This window comes from Fulmarus glacialis, unplaced genomic scaffold (assembly GCF_000690835.1).
Source record: "Fulmarus glacialis isolate BGI_N327 unplaced genomic scaffold, ASM69083v1 scaffold18103, whole genome shotgun sequence".
Taxonomy (NCBI): Eukaryota; Metazoa; Chordata; class Aves; order Procellariiformes; family Procellariidae; genus Fulmarus; species Fulmarus glacialis.
This window is the reverse complement of record NW_009205129.1, coordinates 16,962-39,208: the sequence shown is the minus strand read 5'-3', so window position 1 is coordinate 39,208 and position 22,247 is coordinate 16,962. Positions and strand designations below refer to the sequence as shown.

The 22,247-nt window shown below is 44.4% G+C and overlaps 1 protein-coding gene across 1 annotated transcript in view; it reads left to right on the top strand.

Moving 5' to 3' along the window:
• Positions 1 to 1,920: 1,920 nt before the first annotated feature.
• MATN1 (matrilin 1, cartilage matrix protein) overlaps positions 1,921 to 22,247 on the top strand; it is a 21,659-nt gene continuing 1,332 nt past the window's right edge. Inside the window, exons 1-7 of the mRNA XM_009575283.1 lie at positions 1,921 to 2,008; positions 5,112 to 5,458; positions 13,389 to 13,611; positions 16,137 to 16,262; positions 16,552 to 16,965; positions 18,858 to 19,010; positions 21,588 to 21,668. Of these exons, the coding sequence (XP_009573578.1) occupies positions 1,921 to 2,008; positions 5,112 to 5,458; positions 13,389 to 13,611; positions 16,137 to 16,262; positions 16,552 to 16,965; positions 18,858 to 19,010; positions 21,588 to 21,668 (1,432 nt within the window). The remainder of the gene's footprint in view (positions 2,009 to 5,111; positions 5,459 to 13,388; positions 13,612 to 16,136; positions 16,263 to 16,551; positions 16,966 to 18,857; positions 19,011 to 21,587; positions 21,669 to 22,247) is intronic.

Genomic DNA, 22,247 nt, shown 5'->3' with positions numbered 1-22,247 from the left:
CCATGCATATATAAACACATCCATGAAAAGCATGCATGGAGGAGAGTTATGTGTCTGCATGTATGTGCACACATACATATTTATATACATAAACACATACATGCAATCATGTTTATATGCATGTATGGTCACATGTGTATATATTTATGCATCCATTCACAGGCATAAGCATTTATACATGAAGTTTTTATACCGGGCTCTTTGTGCATGCACATGTATACGTGAAGGTCTGCATGTGTTTTCTGTACCACTCCATGATCATAATCTGCAATTTTCACATCCTGCATGGTAGCCCTTTTAATCCCAGGGGCTCTGAAATAACAAGCAAATACAATAAGATGCCACCAAGCTTGGAAAAAGGCCTCAATGACAGAAAGAGGTGAAATGGGAGCAAAAAGAAATCTCACCTGGAGCATTTGCTCCTTCTGGGCAAAAATTTCCAGCTAGCTCCAGAGATGGTGGAAAGCCTGTGATTGATGGTGTGTACCTGGGAAGATAGCAGCAGGACAAATCCATGCTGATTTTGCATGAGAATATAGCCATCTTTTAATATTTTAATTAATGCTTTTAATGTTGAAAGAGTTAAAAATAGCCTGGCAACTTCACTAAGGACAGGTCCTTTTTTTCCTAATCAAAGAGCCTTTCTCTACAGGAGCTCTCGGTCTCTGTTGAAGTACTTTGGGAGTAAAGAGTGGCTCTGGATAAGGGAAGAGAAACCGGACTTTGAATTAAAGGTAGTTTGCCATGGCACTGCACTAACACAATGCAGATTAAATGGATGAGTGCTCCAAGGGTGTGCAGCTGGAAAGGTGAGCAAAGACTAATCCATCAGAGGAGAAGGGCTTTAATCAACTGACAATAGTGTAATACAGTAGTTAAAAAAAAGAAAATAGATGCACTGCTTTGTGATGAACCCATCATTAAATTCATCTTACTCTAGTACCAAATCTCCCTGCTGCTCTTCCATAAAGAAGACATTGGATTTCTGCTCACTTGCAGCATCATCAGTCTTATTTGTTGATTTAGATTATTGGCTTTTTGTGGCAGGAGCTGTATCTCCCTCGTGTGTACAGACCTGAATGTTACGCTGTAAAAAATAAATCAAACTTCTAATCTGTCTGTCTATCCTAAGTTTCTTGTCTATTTATCTAGTTCAGGCTACCGAGTTCTTTCTTTCCCTCCCTGCTCTCCTGCACAGAGGGCACAGCCTCATAGAGAAGTAACTGTTTCCCGCAGGAAGAAATTTGTTCTGCATCCTACGCTTTCGCCCGTGCCTCCCCAAGCCTGGCTCTCCTCTTCCTCTCCCCTCCTCCTTCGACCGAGCATTCGCCCGCAGATTAAGCCAAGGAAGCGAAGCCCCCCGATCCCACAGGCTGGTTTCCAGCCCTGTGCTTGGCAAACGCAGGGACTGAGAGGTGATTTGTGTGACCCTATTCCCGTGTCCCCCCCCCATCGCTCCCTCTCTGGGCTTTGCTGCAGGAAGGACACAAGCCTGACACGCCGCAGACCGTTTGCTTACTGTGGCAAAGCCCAGGATTTGCAGACGGGAGCTGGTGATTGACAGGTTAACTCCAGTTCCCCAGGGCTGGTTTCACTGGTCCCACTGTTACGGTCCCAGATTCCCCACATACCACGCTGTTGCAGGTCTCTTTATAGCTTCCCATCCCCTTCGCCGAGCAATGAAGCCATTGTGGAGGGGCTGGGGGCTGGCAGGGCTGGACATCCTCCCCCTCCCCACCTTCGTGCAGTATTTTCTCCTAGTCCTTCTTGCTTGTCCCTCTCCCCTCTGTGCCACCCCCCCCGGCACTTCACACGTGTCAGGGGCTGGCCCCATGCTTCCCCGAGGAAGGGCAGGTTAATACCTCTGGGCCAAGGCTCTTCCTTGCCACTCTGCATCCAGCCTCCAGCTCCTCCTCAGCCATGGACAGGATTTTCTCTGCCTTGCTGCTCTCTTTGCTGCTTCTCCTCCAGAGCTATGGAGTTTGCGGGGCACCCCCACAGCCGAGAGGTAAGTGGGGAGCTCAGCAGCGGGATGCATGGTGTCAGTCCTCTACCTCCCTGCCACCAGCCTGCTTTGGGACTGGGAAGGAGATGAAAGAAAAAGAAATACCCAGTATCAGTCAGGGAAGCAAAGGAGCTTTCTCAAATATTTTCCCAAGACAGCAAAACCTGGAGATGTGTTTGCTTCTGCCTGTTGCATTGCTTTAGAGAACTAGTGGGAGGTCTGTGCAGAGGCACAGCAAAGGTGGCATCAGGTCAGCCCTAGCCCGCAGCGTAGCATCAGCCTCGGGGCTCACTGCTTTTGGCTGGAGGAGGCCCAGGAGAAGGGCTCTCCTCTGCCTTCTCTCCGCAGCTCTGCAGGGCTGGTTTTGCCGGGAGCTTGAGGAGGAGCTGGCCAGACACCCTGAGTTCTGATTAACCTCATCGAGCAGGAAGGTCTGGGTCAGGTTGCTGAGGATGGGCCTTTCCTAGGTTTTACTTCATCCATTGCTGAGCAAAATCCTGCTCTGTTTGTCTTTCCAAGGGGTGTGTAGAGCAGCCAGATGGGAGATGAGCTGCCTGCTCTTTGAGGTTGCACGCTTTCTAACTCCTGGTCTGCAATTAGTGTCAGCAGGTACCTGGTAGCGAGGAAGCATCTCTCCTCGGCCAGGGGCAGGGTGATGCTGGGGGCTCCAGCCAACCTGGGGAAATCACCGCAGGAGAAGTGGCCAAGGCAAAAATTACGGCTGGGTTTTAAAAATGCTTGAATGATCTTATGATGATGCATAATGCATATACCTGGGCAGATTGACAGTTGTAAAATATGCGTGACAGTGACTGCAGTCTTGGCTGTTGCTTATGAAGGGGAGTTTTCTGATATACTGACCAGCTTCTCCTTAGTAATTTGGAAAGGGAGTTATCTTTGCTGCAGAACCACTAAGTGCTACCAAAGTCAGGAAACTAAACAGACCAGTCATTCAACTCAGCCCTACCGTGAGCAATCGCTATTTCTAAAATAAACACCTTTTAATTCTGAGTTACTAGGCAGGTTTCCTGTTCTTTTAAGGAATATGGCAAAGATGCCCTAAGAGATATTTTCTGCTAAATCAGTGCATGAAGTTCAGCTATTCCTGAATAACTTCAAGTGTGGACGTTTTTAAAAATAGAGGAGGATTTTATTTCTGGTTTAATTCAACTTTAAAATAAACTGTGCTGAGTCAAGATGCCACTCAGAACAAGCGTGCCTGACTGTCAGCTCCTGGAGATAACCAAGGCCTGTCCTGCAGACCCTGACGTGCACAGTGGATGTGACCAGACAGGCTGAAATCCCAAAGCTCCCATCTGATATCTCCTCTTTTCTCTTCATTTCCCTGAAATACACTTCACTTTCATAAAAAGAGGTTAAAAATGTTATTTAGGGTAAAAATCACAGAGCTTCCATGCAAAAAAGAAAATATACTTCAAAACTTCTATTGGATCCAACTGTTCCTAGGGAAAAAAAACAACAACCTTTTCTTCCTTGGTTTGTCACTAAAGCCAGAGATGATTTATTAGCTACAGTGTCAAAGGGGAATCTGCTCCTTATTTCTGGAGGAACTGACTGCAAGAATTTGAGCCTTTCTCTATACCTTCATTTCTCACCTGTAAAATGGACATAACCAACCCCTGGTAAAGGGATTTGCAATACTATAGATGGACTGGCAACTGAGTTTTTCCTTCCTCTGCAGTGAATTATGGTGGCAAAGTGAAAGTCACCCACATGGGAAAAGGTTATATTGCATTTTAGTGGAAACGAGAGCATCTGACAAAGTAACCACTGCCTGCTTCCCTTCTACACACAGCATCTTTTAGAGAGACCTTTCTGGGAGCCAGAAGCAAATTCAGCATTAGCGTCTCTCGGGAAACTAACCTGAGTATATTCTTTATGGATATATCACAGGGTATTTATTTTCATCTGTCTGAAAGACTGAAAGCTCCATTAGATTTCACACTGAGGACTAGCTATAATATTTATGTCATAATTCGGAACAGATTTGTTGGCCCAAAAGCTCACATTTAAAAATCTGTCTGCAGAAATCTCCGTTATGATATAACCTATATCGTCCCTCTCTGCGGAAATCAAATATTAACAGAGCCCTTGATGCCCCTGGAGAAACAGGCTAAATGATAGAAAAAAAATTAAAAGATCAGAATACTATAGATCTGGTGGGGAAAATGGGACAATTAATTTAGAAAATCATAAAAAATATCAGTCCTTTTTATGTTTTGCCACAGTTGAAAATTAGGATGGAAAACAGCATGCAAATGAGAAATTAAAAAAAAAACCACTCAGCTCTTTGCATTGCTAATGCTTCCTGTTTATACCATTTACTGTTTAGAGTGGATATTCATGTCTTACTATGGAGTTGTAGAGATTAACTATCAATTACGTGGTTCTACATCTCTCTATTGTGTTCCCCCTCACCAGCTCACAGAAATAAAACAGTGCTGGTCTTTGCTGTGTTACAGTATTTCGTTATTAGTATCAATAGCTGAAAAACACGAGACTGGTTTATGTTATGTTGGTTAGTTAATCTGGGTATCTTTATTCACAGCTGAATCTGAACTGCTGAGTTTCATGCCTACTTCTGGTTATGCGTGACAAAAATATAATCTCATTAATTAATATCCATGTGGATTGCTTATCCATGTCCAAAATGCGATAACTCCTTTTGAGACTTTGTTTGATGCAGAAGTGCACGCACAGGCTTCAGTTCCCAGCTTTATTCCTCCCTCCATGCTGCCATAAGTGAATTAAGTTTCATGTAGACATTAGCAATAGCCTGGGGTTACAAGTGGGTAACCTGCTCCCACAAGTGCAGCGCTGGAATCTCATCAGCTCGCTCCTTCAGAAGTACATATCGTCAGCCGGTAACTGTGCTTTTCTTACAGACACTTTCCTATGAAAGGAAAAAGAACATTTAGAACTATTAGGTTAAAGTGGTCTCACTGGGTCTCTCTGAGACAGGCAGAGAAAGGATTGAAGCTTGCAAGCCCTCTCGCCTCAGCTGCTGCTCTAAGAAGACCATCCTCTCCCTCCTAGTATACTTTTCTCTTCTTTTATTTTTCTCCTCCCTCCTTATCCTTTCCAGGCACCCTGTGTAGAACCAAACCCACCGATTTGGTGTTCGTCATCGACAGCTCTCGAAGCGTGCGCCCACACGAGTTTGAGAAGGTCAAAGTCTTCATGTCCCGGGTGATCGAGGGGCTGGACGTGGGCCCCAATTCCACCCGGGTGGGTGTGATCAATTATGCCAGTGCCGTCAAGAACGAGTTCTCCCTCAAGACCTACCAAACCAAAGCGGGGCTCCTGCAAGCAGTCCGGAGGATAGAGCCGCTCTCCACTGGGACTATGACTGGCCTGGCTATCCAGTTTGCCATTAGCCGGGCTTTTAGTGACTCAGAAGGGGCCAGGGTGAGGTCTCCCAATTTTAATAAGGTAAGACCATTTCTTGGACGCTCCTTCTTTCACGTGGCTCATCGTGGAGTGGTTGGAAAAATCAGAAAAGGAAGAAGAGTTATTTTATTTTATCTGGGCTTTGAGTGTGTGGGGACAAGTGGGGGTTAATTGTCAAAGGTGACAAACCTTTGGGAGGTGGAAACCTCCCAACCCTTCTTGAAAACAAAGCTCAGCTTTCTTTTGGGCAGAGCTGGCCAAAAGTTGTCACGGTAAATTTAATCCACCTTCACTAGCTCTCCTCTCTGCCTGGAATGCCCATCCTTTGGGACACGGCTCCCTGCTTCCCATGTGCCTGCGACACCATACCGCTGTGAGATGATGATCTCAGCCAGGTTTGCTAGCTGTGAACAATGCTCATCTTCCCCAAAATATTGTAATAAAGAGGCTTCAGAATCCACCATAGTAAAAAGTGAGGCAACCTTCTGAAAGTTTCCTTCAAAATGGCCCATTTCAGCTGCAGATACAAAGCAAAGTGCTGTTTCAGTGTCCTCCACTGCTCTTCCAGTTTCTCAGAGGCTGGCTGGTGGCTATGTTTTCCATTCTGGGTATTCTCTTCAGGTACACAGACTTTACTGACCATTTAGCATTTAAGGCTGTGGCATAAGGTCAGCTTAATTCTACACGTGGTTGCAATGGGCATCGCTGCTCCTGACTCATATTCCCTGTCCAGGAGGCTGTCTTTAAAAAATTATTCCCCAGACGCCTCATTCATTCTTTCTGGATTTGACCATGGATGAAACCCAACCTCAGCCCAGTGACCGTCATCAGGAAAACTCTCTTCTGAGCATGTGGAGAATGTATATTCCTGACAATATGTGTTTTAGCTAAACATCATGAATCCACTTCCTAGGCCCTTGTGTCCCATGCCAGCTCCACTGGCTCTCTGCTATGAGACCGGACCAGAAAAATAAGCAAAGGCATTAGCAAGCAGCTAGAGCTTTCCACCAGCTGGACAAAAGCCGAGCTGCTGGAGTGAGGAAGGCTGGAATTTTTTCCTGATTACAACAATTTTGGAACATCAGTCACCTTCCATTTCTCTCACTGGTAGTAATGCTCTAGGGAAGGCAGAGCAGAACATGGAAAAGATGCCCAGGGATGGCAAGTCAAAAATAATACTGAAAAGTGAAAAATAGGCACTGGTAAAGATCTGCCAACTCCAAAAATCAGCAAGCTGAAGGCGCTGCTGGTCTGGAATTCACAAGATACCCCTAAAAATGAGGTTGTCACCTACAAGGATGATCTAATCAAATGCCTTGTATATCCCCTCACCATGTTGAACCATAAGCAACTTGCAAATATGAATGAATTCATCCTCATGTGGTCTTTTATTGTGGGATTCACAGCAGGGAAAATTCTATGTATCCTTAGCCTAAATCTGGTTTGACACAATAGGAAGAAAACCAAGAGTGATAACAGGAGAAAAATTACACTCCAAGAAACTTTCACTAAATCTTATTGGCAATCAGCTGCAGAGAAAGAAGCTCATCTGATGAGCCATCATGATCACATCATTGCTTAAGCTTAGGAGTCACCTGGTGCAAAATATAATAGCCCAGCTCTCGCAGGGGAACTCCAAGACCTAATGGCAATTGTTTTTATTCAAAAGGAGTAACATTGGTTTGTTTGTCAAATTCTTTGAGGTTCACTGAAAGAAATCATCGCAAAATCGCAAGGCATTATTAATATCACGTTGTTATTATCATTATTTTTTTAGTAAAGAGCTTTAAAATCCTTTAGGTGGAAAACTAATTCTTCTCACTCATTTCACTGAACTACTTCAAAGAGATTAAGTGTGGATTCAGCCTTCAGCTCAAATCTGCTATTTTCTGGAGGTTCAAGCAACCGCCTGTTGCTGCCAAGGTGTGTTTTGCTTTTCCCCGCTTTCCCAGCAGCCGTAAGTCTGCCGCAGGGTCTCAGGAGAGGCAGCAGCCATCCATGCTGCCCGGTCCCACCGCTCTCAAAAGGCTTTGGAAAGAACTCATTTCTCAGAGCTCAGGGCTGCCCAGTTTCTCCATGGATGACTTCACTGAAGAGCTGTTTCAGCTATTGCCTGGGAAAGAGATGTTTCCTCCAGTGAAACCGCTCCTGGGGAGCTGGTGGGAAGGTGACAGGTCTCCAGCAGAGCCGTTCCGCCATCTCAGCCTGGCCAGAGCACCCTATGGTGGAAAAACATGAGCAGAGTGGAAGCTGCAGGTCTCCTTTAAGCAGGATCATCCATAGCCACACACAAACAGTGCCTTTCTGTCCAGAAGAGAAAAAGTAATGGGAAATGTTTGGGTTTGCTGGGTACTGTTTAGCACAAAACCAGACAGCTGAACTGAAACCAAAAAAAAAAAAAAATCTGGATGATAATATCTATTTCTGCTTTTCAGAAATTTTTACTCTGATTGAAATGCAAAAATTGTTTAATAAGAAAGAAAACACAAAAAAATCCCAACAGTGTGAATGCCAGACCACAGAAACATTTCAGTTCTTGAGTACTGAGAGGCAAAAAAAGACATTTACTTCTCACTACTTCCAATACGCCCTTGCAAAAAAGCTTATTTCATTAATTGTTGTTCCAATGTCCAGAAGTGCCAGAAGCTCCAGGAAGGAGAGAGGTTCAGATGAGCTTGTCCTGCCTCCTACAGTGTCAGCAGCAGCTGCCCACTGTGCAACAGTAAACGTGGTAGCGATGCAGGAGGGGATGGACACCGCTCCTTCCCTTGGAGGTGGTCAGCTCTCGTATGATTACAGCATTTGCTTCTGAAATGTGTCTCGTGATCAGTCTTCCATTCAAAGCTGCTGAGCACCTTCACAGATGGATAAGGGTGCACGAAGGGTGCCAGTCAGTGCACAAAGTTTTCTTTCCAAAACCTGGGAGTTCTTGCATGGCTACACATTAGCAGGAATCACAGGCAGTTGCTAATTTGCCATTAAGTGGCTTTTGGGACCTGACAACTCAAGGTAGCTCTTCCCCAGGCTCTATCACTTCTACCCTCATCAGTCCAGAAGATTTACTTGTAGTGAAAAACAGTCAGGGGCACCGAGGTGGCTGAAGCAGTTCTCCTCGACATTTGTCCTGTGAACAAAGGAGGGCGGGAGAGGAACAGCAAAGGAAGTTAAGACTCTTCCATGTATCTGCCACGTTCCACATGAGGAGCTTGTTACTGGAAGAGTGATTCCAGTGCCCTGCATGGCACCAGTGAACCCACACTGAACACAACCCTGACACAGCTCCAGCAACACCCACAGAGCCCTCAGATCTCTGAGTTGGGCAGATGTCCTCACCCAGTAGATGGAGGAAATCAAGAAACAGAAAACCTATGGCCGATCGTTGCACCTAGAATGGTACCTGGGTTATGAATGAAGGATCCTAAAGGAGGGGTCCGATTTCCAGTCTTGTGTGAAGGCAGCTCCCATTGATTTCACTGGTTTTCTGGTTGTTTACCTTTCAAATGGAACAAATAATGGGATCTTTTTAGGTCCACTTTCCTCTAGGACTGCTACCCAAGCCATTCACGAGCCTCAGATATCTCACCGTATTTTTTTATTTTCTCCTGTCTCTATCTAATTCCCCAATGTCTATTTTAAGACAAGGTGACCATGTTTAGGTAAGGACTGGGACACAGTCCTGATTTATACAATACTATTATAATACTTTCAGTATTAGTCTCTATTTTTTTCCTTAATACAGCCTGACACCTTACACGCAGCATTGACCATTACTGTAGATTGAAGAGACATTTTCACTGACCTATCTATGAAAATGTCTGGATCTTTATCTAACTAATCTCTTCCACACCATTTAAGTAACTCCTTTCCATGTGCACTATTTTCCTGCTCTTGTCTACTCTGCAGCTGGGCTGCCAGAAAACTCACTCAATGTGCTCTTGCAGTCCTTGTGGTTTCCTGTCATATCAATTCACGTAAGAACTGCTATTCCCTGCTAATATACCAAACAAGCCTTTAGTTTAAATACCCAAACAGTTAAAAAAAAAATCAAATTTATTTAGTGGATTACTGCAGCAGCATGGCTAAAGCATCAATGTTTCTGTGGACAGTGGTACAAAGAACTCTAAAGTTGCTTTGTCTCTCTGAAACCTTATTTCCTGGACATCTAAAAAAGCAGAATAGTAGTGGTCTTTTTAATGATTTATCTCAGGCATTAAAAAAGAAAAAAAATCACTACAGGCTTTTACCTCTTTCCTTCCACTTTGGATCTGGTCAAAGAGACAGAATCACAGAAAGGTTGATGTTGGAAGGGACCTCTGGAGGTTCTATTGACCAATCCCTCCCTGCTCAAGCAGGGCCACCCAGAGCTGGTTGCCCAGGACCATGTCCAGATGGCTTTGAATACCTCCAAGGTGGGAGACTCTACAACCATTTGAATTCCTTGGTTCCCTGGTTATTTTTCTACTTTTTTCCATGATGCCTTGAAGTCTGTGACCCTCATGCTGCTCAGGGTGGCCCCGTCATCTGCCTGGGAGGATGAATAGGTCACACAGTAATTTAGAGAGGTGAAGCTTCCAGAAACATTGGACGCGGTCCTTGCTCCTTCACACAGCAGAAATCCAGCAAGACCTTGTGAAAATCTGTGCTATGATTGTCAACCATGTGGGACACTGGTCAAAGCATCACAAGACGATCCCGTCTTGCTATGCTCTGTGCAGCAAATGTCACCCCAGGACAGGGAAAAGGACTATTTGTTTCTGCAGGAGCTCAGAGTAAAGTCTGTTTATACCTTTATTAAAAACTACAGGGGTGCCCAATTACTTTTATCTTTCTTTAGGAGGAACAACAAATAGATTGTCAAATTGCTGAGAAAATCAAGGGCTTATTCAACTTTCTGCCCAATTCCCCTTTCAGTGCTGCTGCAACGTTCACATTGTACACCGAATAATGAGACATAGCTACCTCATTAGCTGCTGGATTGCCTACACACGGAAACCCTGAAATACGAATACCTAGGGATGCCCGTGAATACTCTGGTGTCTTAGTTAACCAAGAATAAATTGTGTCATGAGAACATGGGGGATTTCTATATGACAGAAGCAACACAAGAAGGATCCAGAAAGTTAGGAATTCACAGGAAAATGAAACATGGTGGTTAAAATGAATAAAAATTTTGACCTTGAAAAGCAAAAGTTTCTGAGTTTCCTTAGGGCAAAAATCTCTCCTTAAAGATCCTGTTTAGCTATTTGGGACAGCAAAAGCGTTCACCCTTTCTTAATTCTTCTCACCTGCCGAGCCCAGCACAAGCCCTACACTGCAGAGCAGTGTCAGCCTCTCCAGGATGCAGCGGATGCTCCTTCCTCCAACCTGTCTCTTGGTCTTTACCAAACAAGGCACATACCAGGACTCTCAGCTTTTTAAATGAGACAAGTTCATAACACAGAGAATTACAGAGATCCTGTGACTGCAAATAATTTGGAGGTAGGTTTAAAAAAAAAAAGATTTTTTTTTTTCATGCTGGAATTCTCTGCCTCAGGCTGGCAGGGAGGGCAAAGGTCTAGAGGGGGAATCCTGAGGAAAATCAGAATTTCCTAATTATTAAGATAACTACATAGGATAGCAAGATCACTTTATACTTGTTCTATTTCTTACACTCTTACTGTAAGCACCTGGTCCTGGTCACGGTCACAGACAGGCTCCCTGGCTGGTTGGTGCTTTTTCTGACTCACTGTTATGTTCATTTGAGCCATGGGTTCACTGATTAATTCCCGATGCCTGATCCAGACTCTTTGTACCCAGGAGTTTTGTTTTCTCCAACAGCAGGTCAGAAAGCAACATGAATTTTGAGTGCTCTATAGCAGATTTTCACACAGCTGCATTACGAAGATCTTTTCCTTCAGACCCAGATGTGGATGCTGCTACCAGACACCTCCTGGGTCGTATTTGGGGCTCGGGCCTATGTGAAGATGCCACCCTGACATGAAGAAGCAAAGGAACTGATTAAACTTGGAGAATCACTTCATTTAGACAGAAAAATGCCAGGAGGACATGCAACACCTCCATCCTTTCACAAACACTGCGAGAAAGATAAGCAGTTACTGACAGAAACCTGTTCATAAGGTGGTGTTGCTCGCAGAAGCTACTTGATAATACATCTTGTTTCCTGACAGGTTGGCTTTTGATAAGCTCTAATTGCCAGCCCCCATCTCAGAGCTGCTGCTTGCACGCAGACAGCAGAGCTGCTCCGCCGGCTGCCGGGCGGCTGAGTCGAGGGCTCTCTCTCCTGGCAGAAAGCACGATTGCACGGCTGGCTCTGCTCCTCGGCTTGGCTGCTGGTCCAGAAACAACCCGAGCGCTCCTTTTGGTCAATCTTTGGTTTTCATATTCATTCCCCTTTACAACACACACTGACATCTGCCACAGGTGACACTTTTCCTTACTTTGGCCGCAAGAGGAAGAGAAGTACTTGAATTTTTTTTCCCTTGGAAGAAGCCGGTTACAGCATTGTGACACTACTAGGAATTTTTAATTTTGTAGCTCTTAGGAAGTGCAGATAAACACCTGAACTTACAGACCTGCGCCAGATTGAAAAGCTCTACATTTTTCCTGGTTCACCCATATTTTTCATAGGAGGAAAGCTCTGAATGGGGCAGCAAATTACTTTAGTATCGCAGTATTGCTCTGGGGCAGATGACTGCAGCATTCAGCCATCCCCCGGCTGAAGGGTGGGCAGAGGGGGAAGGAGCCACTTCATCCGCATGGCCAAGGCCCCTTGGGCGCATGGGGCAGGGAACCCCACTCCTGACCTTACCCAAGATGACTTTTCTCCCGCCTGAGGATGTAAAACAGCCGTCACACTGTCCTAACCGAGCAGCTGGTGGGTCTGATTTTATCTTCAGAAAGATGGAGAGCATATATGGCATAGAGGAGAATAGCAAATACTGCCTTAATGACCAGATGATGGCTCATTCAAACTCACTGTTGCTGCCAGATAGATTTTTTTCCTGCCTTTGTTGTTTGACGTTTCTTTACTTTCTGTATTCTTTACTTTCTGTGTTACTGAGGGTATTTGCCTGTATGTGGAGGTTTTTTCAGCTCGCCTGCTCCTGCTGATTATATTTCTCCATACTGCATTACATCCCAATCATTTGCTTTGAACTTGACAGTGGCGTCACAATAAAACAGTTGTAAGGAAAAGTGGCGGGAGCAGATGAATTGGCAAAGAACAAAAATGAAGGTTTTGTGACAATGTCACTTATCAGAAGAAAAATAAAGAGGAAAATGGACAATCTAGCAACAGGAGTAGGATTCTTGGAGGCTTTCCACTGGTTCAGGGCTCCATGAAATCCAGGGTGAAATCCAGTTCCCACTTAAACCAGCTGTCAATTTAATGCTGATGTTAGTAGGGATAGGATTTCACCTCTGCTATTTATTGTGGAACAGGGAATCAGAAATCATGGCAGGCACTAACACACATCGTGACCTTAGGCAGATCTCTTCCCCTCTCTCTGCTTCAGCTTCTCCGTCTATAAAATGGGGAAAAGTCTTCACCTCATGATGGTTCCATTACATTTCCCGATATTCTTTAAAGTTCCATACCGAGTCAGAGTTGTCCGTAGTGCCAGCTGCGGGTTCATGAAGATAGAGTTTGGCTTGAGCGTTAGTTTGTGTATGAAGAACATAACCTTTACTTTGGTTTCCTTAGGGGCGAGGTGCACCCATTGTCCCTTAATTAAATCAGTCAGGTCCATGGCAGTTTAACCTTTCCAGTGCAGAAAGAAACAAACCCCACATAAAAAGAATGGCTTGTGTGATCTCAGGAAGAATGGGAAGAGGGAGCGGAGGGGGTGACATTTCCTTTTTCTTTAATTTTAGAAATGTGAAACTTTCTTTACTAACCCAGCCTGTTCCACAAGCAATAGCGATATTAGCGCCCACTCAAGCGTACAGCTTGCCTCTGCCCTCCTCTGCATAGGTGGCGATCGTTGTGACCGACGGACGTCCCCAGGATGGAGTGCAGGATGTGTCGGCAAGGGCCAGAGCGGCTGGCATTGAGGTCTTTGCCATCGGGGTTGGCCGGGTGGACATGCACACACTGCGGCAAATTGCTAGCGAGCCTCTGGATGATCATGTGGACTATGTGGAGAGCTACAGTGTTATAGAGAAGCTGACCCACAAGTTTCAAGAAGCTTTCTGCGGTAAGTGCTTGCCACCACCCCGGGTTCCTAGCCAAGAGGTACAAGTGGCTGCCAGCAAGCTTTTCACATGGAAGTTGTATGTGTGATCATCCTTCATCCATCTGCTTCCCTGTTCCAAGGACTTGGGTCTGCAGGAGCACGAAGCAGTATGGAAGACAGATGCTCTTTGAAGTTGCCTTTCAAGAATTTCAGGTTTTAGTTAGAGAAATCTCCAGACTTTATTGGCACAGAAGAGTTTGTAAACATGACCCATGTACTCCTTGAGGCATTGAAAAAGAACCTGGAAAACATTAACTTTACATAGCAAAAATCATTGTCCTTATGTTTAAGCCTATCTGGGCAGTTCTGAGAATCTGGCTTGTAATTTCCCCAACCAGTATTGTCTTCTGAATTCCCAGTTGAGCAAGGGATGGTTTCACTTCCCTGCTAGATGCTGAACTGCCTTTGCCTGACTACGCTGTTGTTTTTGCAAGCCTTGTGAGGCAGGAAACTCTCCTGGCTGGTGCAGTATCTAATGCCTTTCTTCATAGCATATAAAAAAAGCCTGAGTATCCTACAAACACATATTCACTCCTGCATGAGCCGGTGAATGGCGTGAGAAAGCTTTATTACTTTCAAATGTACCCACAAGACTGTAGGAGGTGGTCTATAAATATCCATTTTATGTGTCAGCAAGAGAGGCCTGGGGGTTTCGCGCGCCCATCCTGCCGAAGCACAGACGTGTGGCAACACTTTTTAAAAGGTGCGATACACCACGGGCCTATGGCAAGGCATTGCAAACACATACACGCAGATGGACCTGTAAAACTCTCCGAGACCAGTTTCTTCAAGAGGTGTAAAATTTCATGATTCAACTTTCAGGCTGAAAGTTATGGGGGTGAGCAGCTTTTCATCAAGGAAAATTTCTTCCTTTGTAGGAAGGAGGAAAACTTTGAATATAAAGTGAGTCATGTATTATAATCAGGTGTCACTGCACCAGAAGCTCATGAAAGGGGGGAACAAATACTACATACTAAAGGGGGGATAGAGACAAAATTTGAGAAGGTGGAATCCAGGCCATGAATATTTGTGGGAGTTTGTGTTGGCTGCCCTGGAGTCAGGAGTCAGTCAGATTCGGAGAGGCCTGGCAATGTGTTTTGAAGTTCTAGCATTGGTGTCATTCAAAAAGACAAAGAGGAAAAAAATCCCTTCTGTGCCTTGCTTTTCAAATTTGTAACATGCAGATGACAAAGTTCTCTCCATGGTAAAAACCCTCAGAGATGCATCCGAGGGAAGCGCTGTGCTAAGGACTATTCTAGCTAACAGAGAATAGCACCATGTTAACTGCCAAGTGGGCTGTTACCGTGCTATGCAAGCAGCTGCACAAAACTGTCCTTGGAGATGTACCCAAACACCACCTGCTATCGCAAAGCACGGTTTGTGGGTACTGACAGCAGGAAGAACTGTGCAGCACTGTCCAAGCTGTTTCCCATAATGCTCAACAAACACACGGGGAAAATGGAGACCCTTGGTGATCCAGCCACTAGTTAAACTAATAAGATCTCTGTAGGCTTCAGAGAACTCAGGCTGAGAGCCCAGTGTTACAGCCATCTGCATAGTTAGTAATATTCCTAATTATATGAGCTACGTATGTGCTGGAAAGATCTACCAGTGCCAGCACAATATGCATACATGTGAATTAGGAAGGCCAGAAGAAGTACAAAATACATGCAGAGCAGAACACAAATAACTTGAAATAATGAGTAGAAGCCCCTTAACTTTGAAAGACTTCGTGCCACCTCCCATCATTATGATAGAACAGAAATGCTCGGTTTTCTGCACCGACTTCCCTGGTATTTGTAAACTAATTGCTTCAACCAGATCTGTTTACTTTTGAGTTTGTTTTCAATCATCATTGCTGTAACTGCGACAGCGTTGTCAGTCACTGAACGCTGCTGGCTCAGACTGTTGCAATTCAGCTTCTGTTTGCTCAGCATCTCAGGAGTCAGGTTCAGGTTAAGATCAGCAGGCAGAGGTGTTTGTAGAGAGCAAATCTGAGAGCTGCTCGTGCGAGGGTAGCTCTGAATTGAATTCCAAGTATGTTTGGACATGAATTCCATCCAGGAAAGAAAACTGTACATGGGGCTGAACTCACTAATCATAATTGTACTACATAGCTGAAAAAAACGGGTATTGGCCAGCCCAGATGGTATGTTGGAAACCAAACCTCAACCAATAGCTTTGGAGAGTGAAGTATATCGTGATGTGCTCAACGGACGGATGGTTTTTGCCCTCAGTATGGGGACTATTTCTAGTCCTGGCTGTGCCTTCGAGTCAGGAGACTTGTGAAAATTTCTCCTTGCCTCTTCTATCTCAATCACTATCCAAGAGTAATATGACCTCTGCTGCCTTGTCTTGCTGCAGAGCGGGTTTAGTTGTCACTGAGCGTATGGGACAAATATCATGCTTTGTGGATGGGCCGAGTAGGCTGTGGGTTGAGAAGCCTTGGCATGGTCTCTGATTTTAATCTGCACCTTTGCCTGCAGTGGTGTCAGACCTGTGTGCCACTGGAGACCATGACTGTGAGCAGATCTGCATCAGCAGCCCAGGAGCGTACAAGTGTGCTTGTAAAGAGGGTTTCACGCTGAACAGCGATGGGAAGACGTGCAGCGGTATGTAATGATTTTCATTCGCACTGAGGCAAGCCGTGATCTGCAGTAGTATGGTGGGGATAGGATTGAGACAGGGTAGGCGTGTTGTCTTCAGAAAAGGCAGAAAAGGAAACCATGGACTTACAACCAAGAATTATTTTGAAAACATTAGTGTGAACTGTTGTTGAGTTTTGGTTGATTAAACCTATTTCATTAGCAATAAAATGACACTAGGGTTATATTTTCCTATATAATTAATTGGGGTCTTAGTTGCTGTCTTCTTTTGCCCTCTTCTCGTATTTTGCTTCAGCTTGCAGTGGTGGGTCAGGATCTGCTCTGGATCTTGTTTTCCTGATTGATGGCTCCAAGAGTGTGCGGCCTGAGAACTTTGAGCTGGTGAAGAAATTCATCAACCAAATTGTGGACTCGCTGGAGGTATCAGACAAACAGGCCCAAGTTGGCCTGGTTCAGTACTCCAGTTCTGTCAGACAGGAGTTTCCACTGGGGCAGTTCAAGAACAAGAAGGATATCAAAGCAGCAGTCAAGAAAATGGCCTACATGGAGAAAGGAACGATGACAGGCCAGGCTCTGAAGTACCTCATTGACAGTTCCTTTTCCATCATCAATGGAGCTAGGCCTGGGGTCCCCAAGGTGGGCATAGTCTTCACTGATGGACGGTCACAAGATTACATCACTGATGCTGCTAAGAAAGCCAAAGACTTAGGTAGGTCTCCTGAATTCTCAGTGGCTTGTTTCTCCCTTGGACCAGGTACTGCATCTAGTATCAACCCACATATGATTCTTTCCCTGGAGATGTCTCTTAGGATAGAAACAGGTTACTATAGGGTGACTTCGTTGAGATGTTGCCTGACTATCCTTGCACGCTCATAAAGAACTTGGAGCAACCCTGGCTGGGCTTCAGACGAATCTTGGTTTGCCAGCAGCTGGTGTTTGCTCCCACAGCCCCTCTGTGTCTTTGATCTAAGTCTGCCGGAGGTCTCTCTGCTGGGCAGGATGGAGTTTCACACATTTGGTATGGGATGCATGCTGGTCTAGCATGCTTCACACAAATGTGAAGGAAACTGCAGGGAGAAGCTGAGGATTTGTCTGATATTGGTAATGAAAGTCAGGTCAGCATCAGTGGCACTCACAATGAGGCAAATACGACCGTCAGAGAGCCCCTTGGAGAATAACAGGAGTTGTAGGGCCAAGTGTGGCTTGGCTGTATCAGCCTTAAGGCCTGGAAAAGAAAAAGAAGAAAAAAAACAATAAACAAAGCAGAAACACAGATTAAGGGAGTTACTGTGGACTCCCTGTCCAAATCCCAGACACACTAATAAGAAACTTTCTTCAGCTTCTACTGGAATATTAAAAGTGCACAGTGGCTACATATTGATATATTTATATGTCTAAACACTGTGAAATATAAATATCTTGAGATCTGCCCTAACAAGTTCCCAGTCTCCTGACATCTCTGTGTTTAATGGATGCAGCCCATGTGAATATGCTCATGAATTGCTAAATCCTTTACTTCCTTTTAACTTCAGTCTCGACCACTAGATGGGACTAAGGGCTAGCACATAATAATAAAGGTCAGGTATGTGCTCATGAAAAGTTGATGTTTACAAAGCAAGTTGACATGTTATGTGGATGTTCAGTTCTTATAAAACAAAAGGTCCTTATAAACGGTATCTATTGAATTTATTCCTCTGTGATGATAAAACTTTATGCCTTGTTTCTTCCTCCTCTCTTGACCCTACAGAGAAATCTCCAACATCTGCTCGTAAGTGATTTCAGTGGGATAAATAACAAGATGCTTATAACTAGACTCCAAACATGTTCCTTGAGTTGAACTTTGAAAAAAACAGATATTGGGCACATCCAGAGGTAGAAAGACAAGGCAAAAAGGGGAGGAGGGGAAAGCATTACCATTGTCTAGACATGGACAAGTAGAGACAAATATTTCGAACAGGGGTTAACTAGTATCACCATTCAAGGCAATGGGAAAACTGCAGTTCAGTTCAATAGAAACAGGATTAAGCCAGAGGTAGCCAATCAATCTCTTGGCAGTGAAGCAGAGTACCTGGGCATGTTCTTAACTCACAGTATGGGTTGCTCTTGACAGACTATATGAGTTGCAATTTTAGAAAGAGATTCAGCTACAATTTTGCTGAACCACAGGTTTCCATTGCACAGGGGACTTTGCCACTACATTGATTAATGGTGGCTGCAGGCTATTTTGAAAACTTCCACTGTTTCCTTTTGCTGTATTATCGCTTCCCTATTAGTTGGATGCATGATCCTGTCAAGGTGTTATGATCATCTGTCCTTTCTTGTATCTCCAAAACATTGTTCTTGTGGTGATAGTGGTCATTGTCTGGATAATTCTAGTAAGACTTTGCCTGCAAAAAATATTTTGGAACCCTGGTTGACCTGGTTGAAATAAACCTATAATGGTAGAGGGTAAAGGGGTTAATTTCCCAGTTAACATCTGCAGAGCTGCGTGGAGACCGTGGATCCAGAAGGTGAGCAAGGATGTACAAACTGACAGCGGGTTGGTACCAGAGCAGCAAGATGCTCTGCAGCTGTCCAACTGACAGACTTCTATGCTCGCAGGCTTTAGGATGTTTGCTGTGGGAGTTGGCAACGCGGTTGAGGATGAGCTGAGGGAAATTGCTTCAGAACCAGTAGCCGAGCACTACTTCTACACAGCTGACTTCAGAACCATCAGCAAGATCGGGAAAAAGCTGCAAATGAAAATCTGCATTGGTAAGAGTCGGGGATTGGGGAGTGGGGGGATTTAGTCACAGAGTTTGAAGGCTGGAAGCAGAAGGACAAAAATGCCCCTTCAAATGGATGTTACAAACAGCTCTCTGTTCTCACTGTATCGAGTTTGCAGGGTACTTGGAAGGATCATGAAACATCAACATTCTGCGTGGTTACCTGAACCACAGCCACCCCCACACCTCATCCATCTCCCCCTCTCACAAACTGCCTTCTCCTTCCCTTTTCCTCCACCCTTCTCCCCTTCTCTCCCTTCCTCTTCAGTAACGATGAATTCATGATGTACCAGGTCCTGAGAATAGCCAAAAGTGACATGAGGAAAGAAGAGTTGCTCTTAAAAGAGAAGCTAAGGCTCTCTTATTTATTTATTTGGCTTAATATGAAGATCATCACAAAATTGGACATCTGAGCTGAAGCTTGCTAACCACTGGCTGCTCCTACAGTCAAACAGGCACCACAAACACCACAATTTCAAGTTAAAAAAAGCAAAAGCATCTAGTATCTTCCACATGACTTGTAGGTGTCTAGGTTTGGGCAACATGAATGCTGAGTTGCCCAGGTTTGGATAGCCTAGTAAAGCAAAAGATGAGAGGACTGACTGGGACACAGACATGACAAGAGGAGGTAAAGAATAACATAAAAGTTAAAGAATATTGACCTGTAAATAACCTGAGCATAAAAATTATTAAAAAAAAAGAACTACCACAGCTATTGTGGATTTTTATTTTGAAGGAATAATACGCCTCCTATGAAATATTGGCCGTTGCAATGCATCTGGCTTGATCAGGCAGATCATAGTGAATCCCAAACACTCAGGCTTCATTTAAGACATTGAATACCTTGCAGCACTTCTGAGAGCTACACTGCCAGGCTCATCAGGAACCTGGCACTCTCTTGTCGAGTCCAGGTGCTCAGGCTCCTTTATCCTGCTAGGCAAATGTTTTCTTCCAATTCCCAGCAAGATACATTGCACACAGCTCTAATGGGGCTCATTTAGTTCCCAAGAGAGCCCTGCCAAACTCAGCTCTACTTTCCATGAGTGTGTAAACCTGCTCTTGAGTGCCCCATGCCCCATGCAATGCAGAGACCTCCACTGCTCTCATGGCATGTGGAGGTGCTCTACAGCATCAACGGATGAAATAATACACATTGCCAAATGTTAATCTCCTGCTTCCCTTTCTTTGCAATTTCTATCATTGTTATTTGTGCCAAAACCAAGAGATATCCATGTAAATATTAGTGGGTTAGCAGTAGGTGACTCATCTGTTTTTCTCCCTGAGTGTACATTAGAGAGAAAAAATACTCGGGAAGTTAGAGGCCTTGCCTCTGGAAAATCAGATTCGGTTCCTTGCTTCACTACAGATGTCTCGGGTCATGCTGGGCAAGTGCCCTGTTCTCCAGATTTCTAAAGATGGGACCTTCCTTTCTTCCTGGGGAAGTCTGGGAGGGACAACACCCTCCAGGGTCCTGTGTCTGCAGAGCCTGGTAGCCAGGCTTGCAAGATAGAGACTCTCTTTGCCATGGCTACTTTAAAAAGTAGGAGTCGATCCAAGAACAAGATGATGGGACCCATATGAAAACCCCCAACATACTGTATTTAAATGTCTTTCGAGAACACAAATACATTTAGACTTCAGCATTCCAAAAAAGTGAAAATAAATTTCGGAAAAAGTACTTGTTTGCAAAAAAATCACTTAACATTTGAGTTTAAAAAAAAAAGAAAGGAAAGGAACTATTTGTATTTGTTTAATTTCCAGTGCCAGCTTGTATTTATCAACAGATGGCTAGAGATCTTCTGTTAATATCCAGCTTTAGTTTACTCATGACTGGTTTAATCCTGTTGTGCTTTTGTGCAAGTGGTGTCCTTCCCCTTAAAAAGTCCTTCTCCTATTTACTCCTTCCATTTGCTAGGCAGCTGAGCTGACTCAGTGTGGTCTTGTAAACATCTCCTTTCTTTTCCCAGTCATCTCAGGTTTTGCTCCTTTTTTGCTCCTATTCCAGTTTAAGCTAATTTTTCTGGAAGAACATGTAAATTATTGACATAGATTTGCAAACTGATTAATGCACATTGCTCCACCTGCTCAAGAAATGGAGTGCTGAAGCAAAGCTCAAACAAGTCTTGACTCTCAGATGGTAAACAGTGCCTCCAAAGTTTCATTTCACAGAAGTTTATGAGCAGCAAACAGTATGGCCCACCGTGGTGATGTTATTGGGAAGAAAACTGGCAAACAGAGATTGTTTTGAGCACTGTATTTGGTCAGATTCAAATTTTGGAGGCAAAATTTAAGCATCAGTAGTAGAGCTCAGTGGGTTTTCAGGCAACTTGGAAATTCAGGAAAGACTTTTTTTTGCACGGAGCCTGGCCTGTATAACAAGAAAATGTGACACTCTCTAGTCATCTGAGGTTAAAGTGATCAGTCAGATAATTAGGAGGAATGATATTTTTTCTTTCACGTTTGTGACAAAGAAAATAAGAATTGCTTTGTTTCACTTCTCAGTGATTTTGATTTAATCCTTTTTTTTGTGCCACTTAACCCATCTTCTTGATATTTTGATCCACAGAGGAAGATCCATGTGAATGTAAATCTATTGTGAAGTTCCAGACCAAAGTAGAAGACCTCATAAATTCATTGCAGCAGAAATATATCCTTCGGAAGCTGTCTTTGTTCAGAACTCAGTGGGTTGGGTTGTGCTTTCTGGAGGGACCAGTGGGGGAAGTCTACACGTGGGGGAAGGAGGTTGGGTAGGCGTTCAGGAAGCTGGGAAATAAGACACTTGGGTTATAAACGTGTATAACAAGAAGAGTCCCTGCACCAGAGTCCACAGCTACTGGTTTGATGTGGAATAAGTAGAACAAAAACAACAGAGCAGAAGTAGAATATGTCAAACCATTGCAAGACACCAATGAGCCGTAGGCACCAAGGCCTAGGTCAGTTTTTAGAGATGCTTACATGCTGCCAACGTGACCACAGTGGAAGCATGGGTCACGCATGGGATGCTGCTGCTCCTTCTGCAAGCCGCAGGCCCTGTGAAGCAGGCCAGAATGTGAGGGCTGAGAGCAGCAGTGGCTAACACGGGACTGTGAGCAGATGAAACCACTGGTGCACACACGCAGCTGACTCACTCAGCCATTAAAGCTCCATAGATGGGATTCTTTTTATCTGACGGTAAATGTCTAGAATGCAAACATCTGAGCTGGCTGCCTAAATTCCTCCACTACAC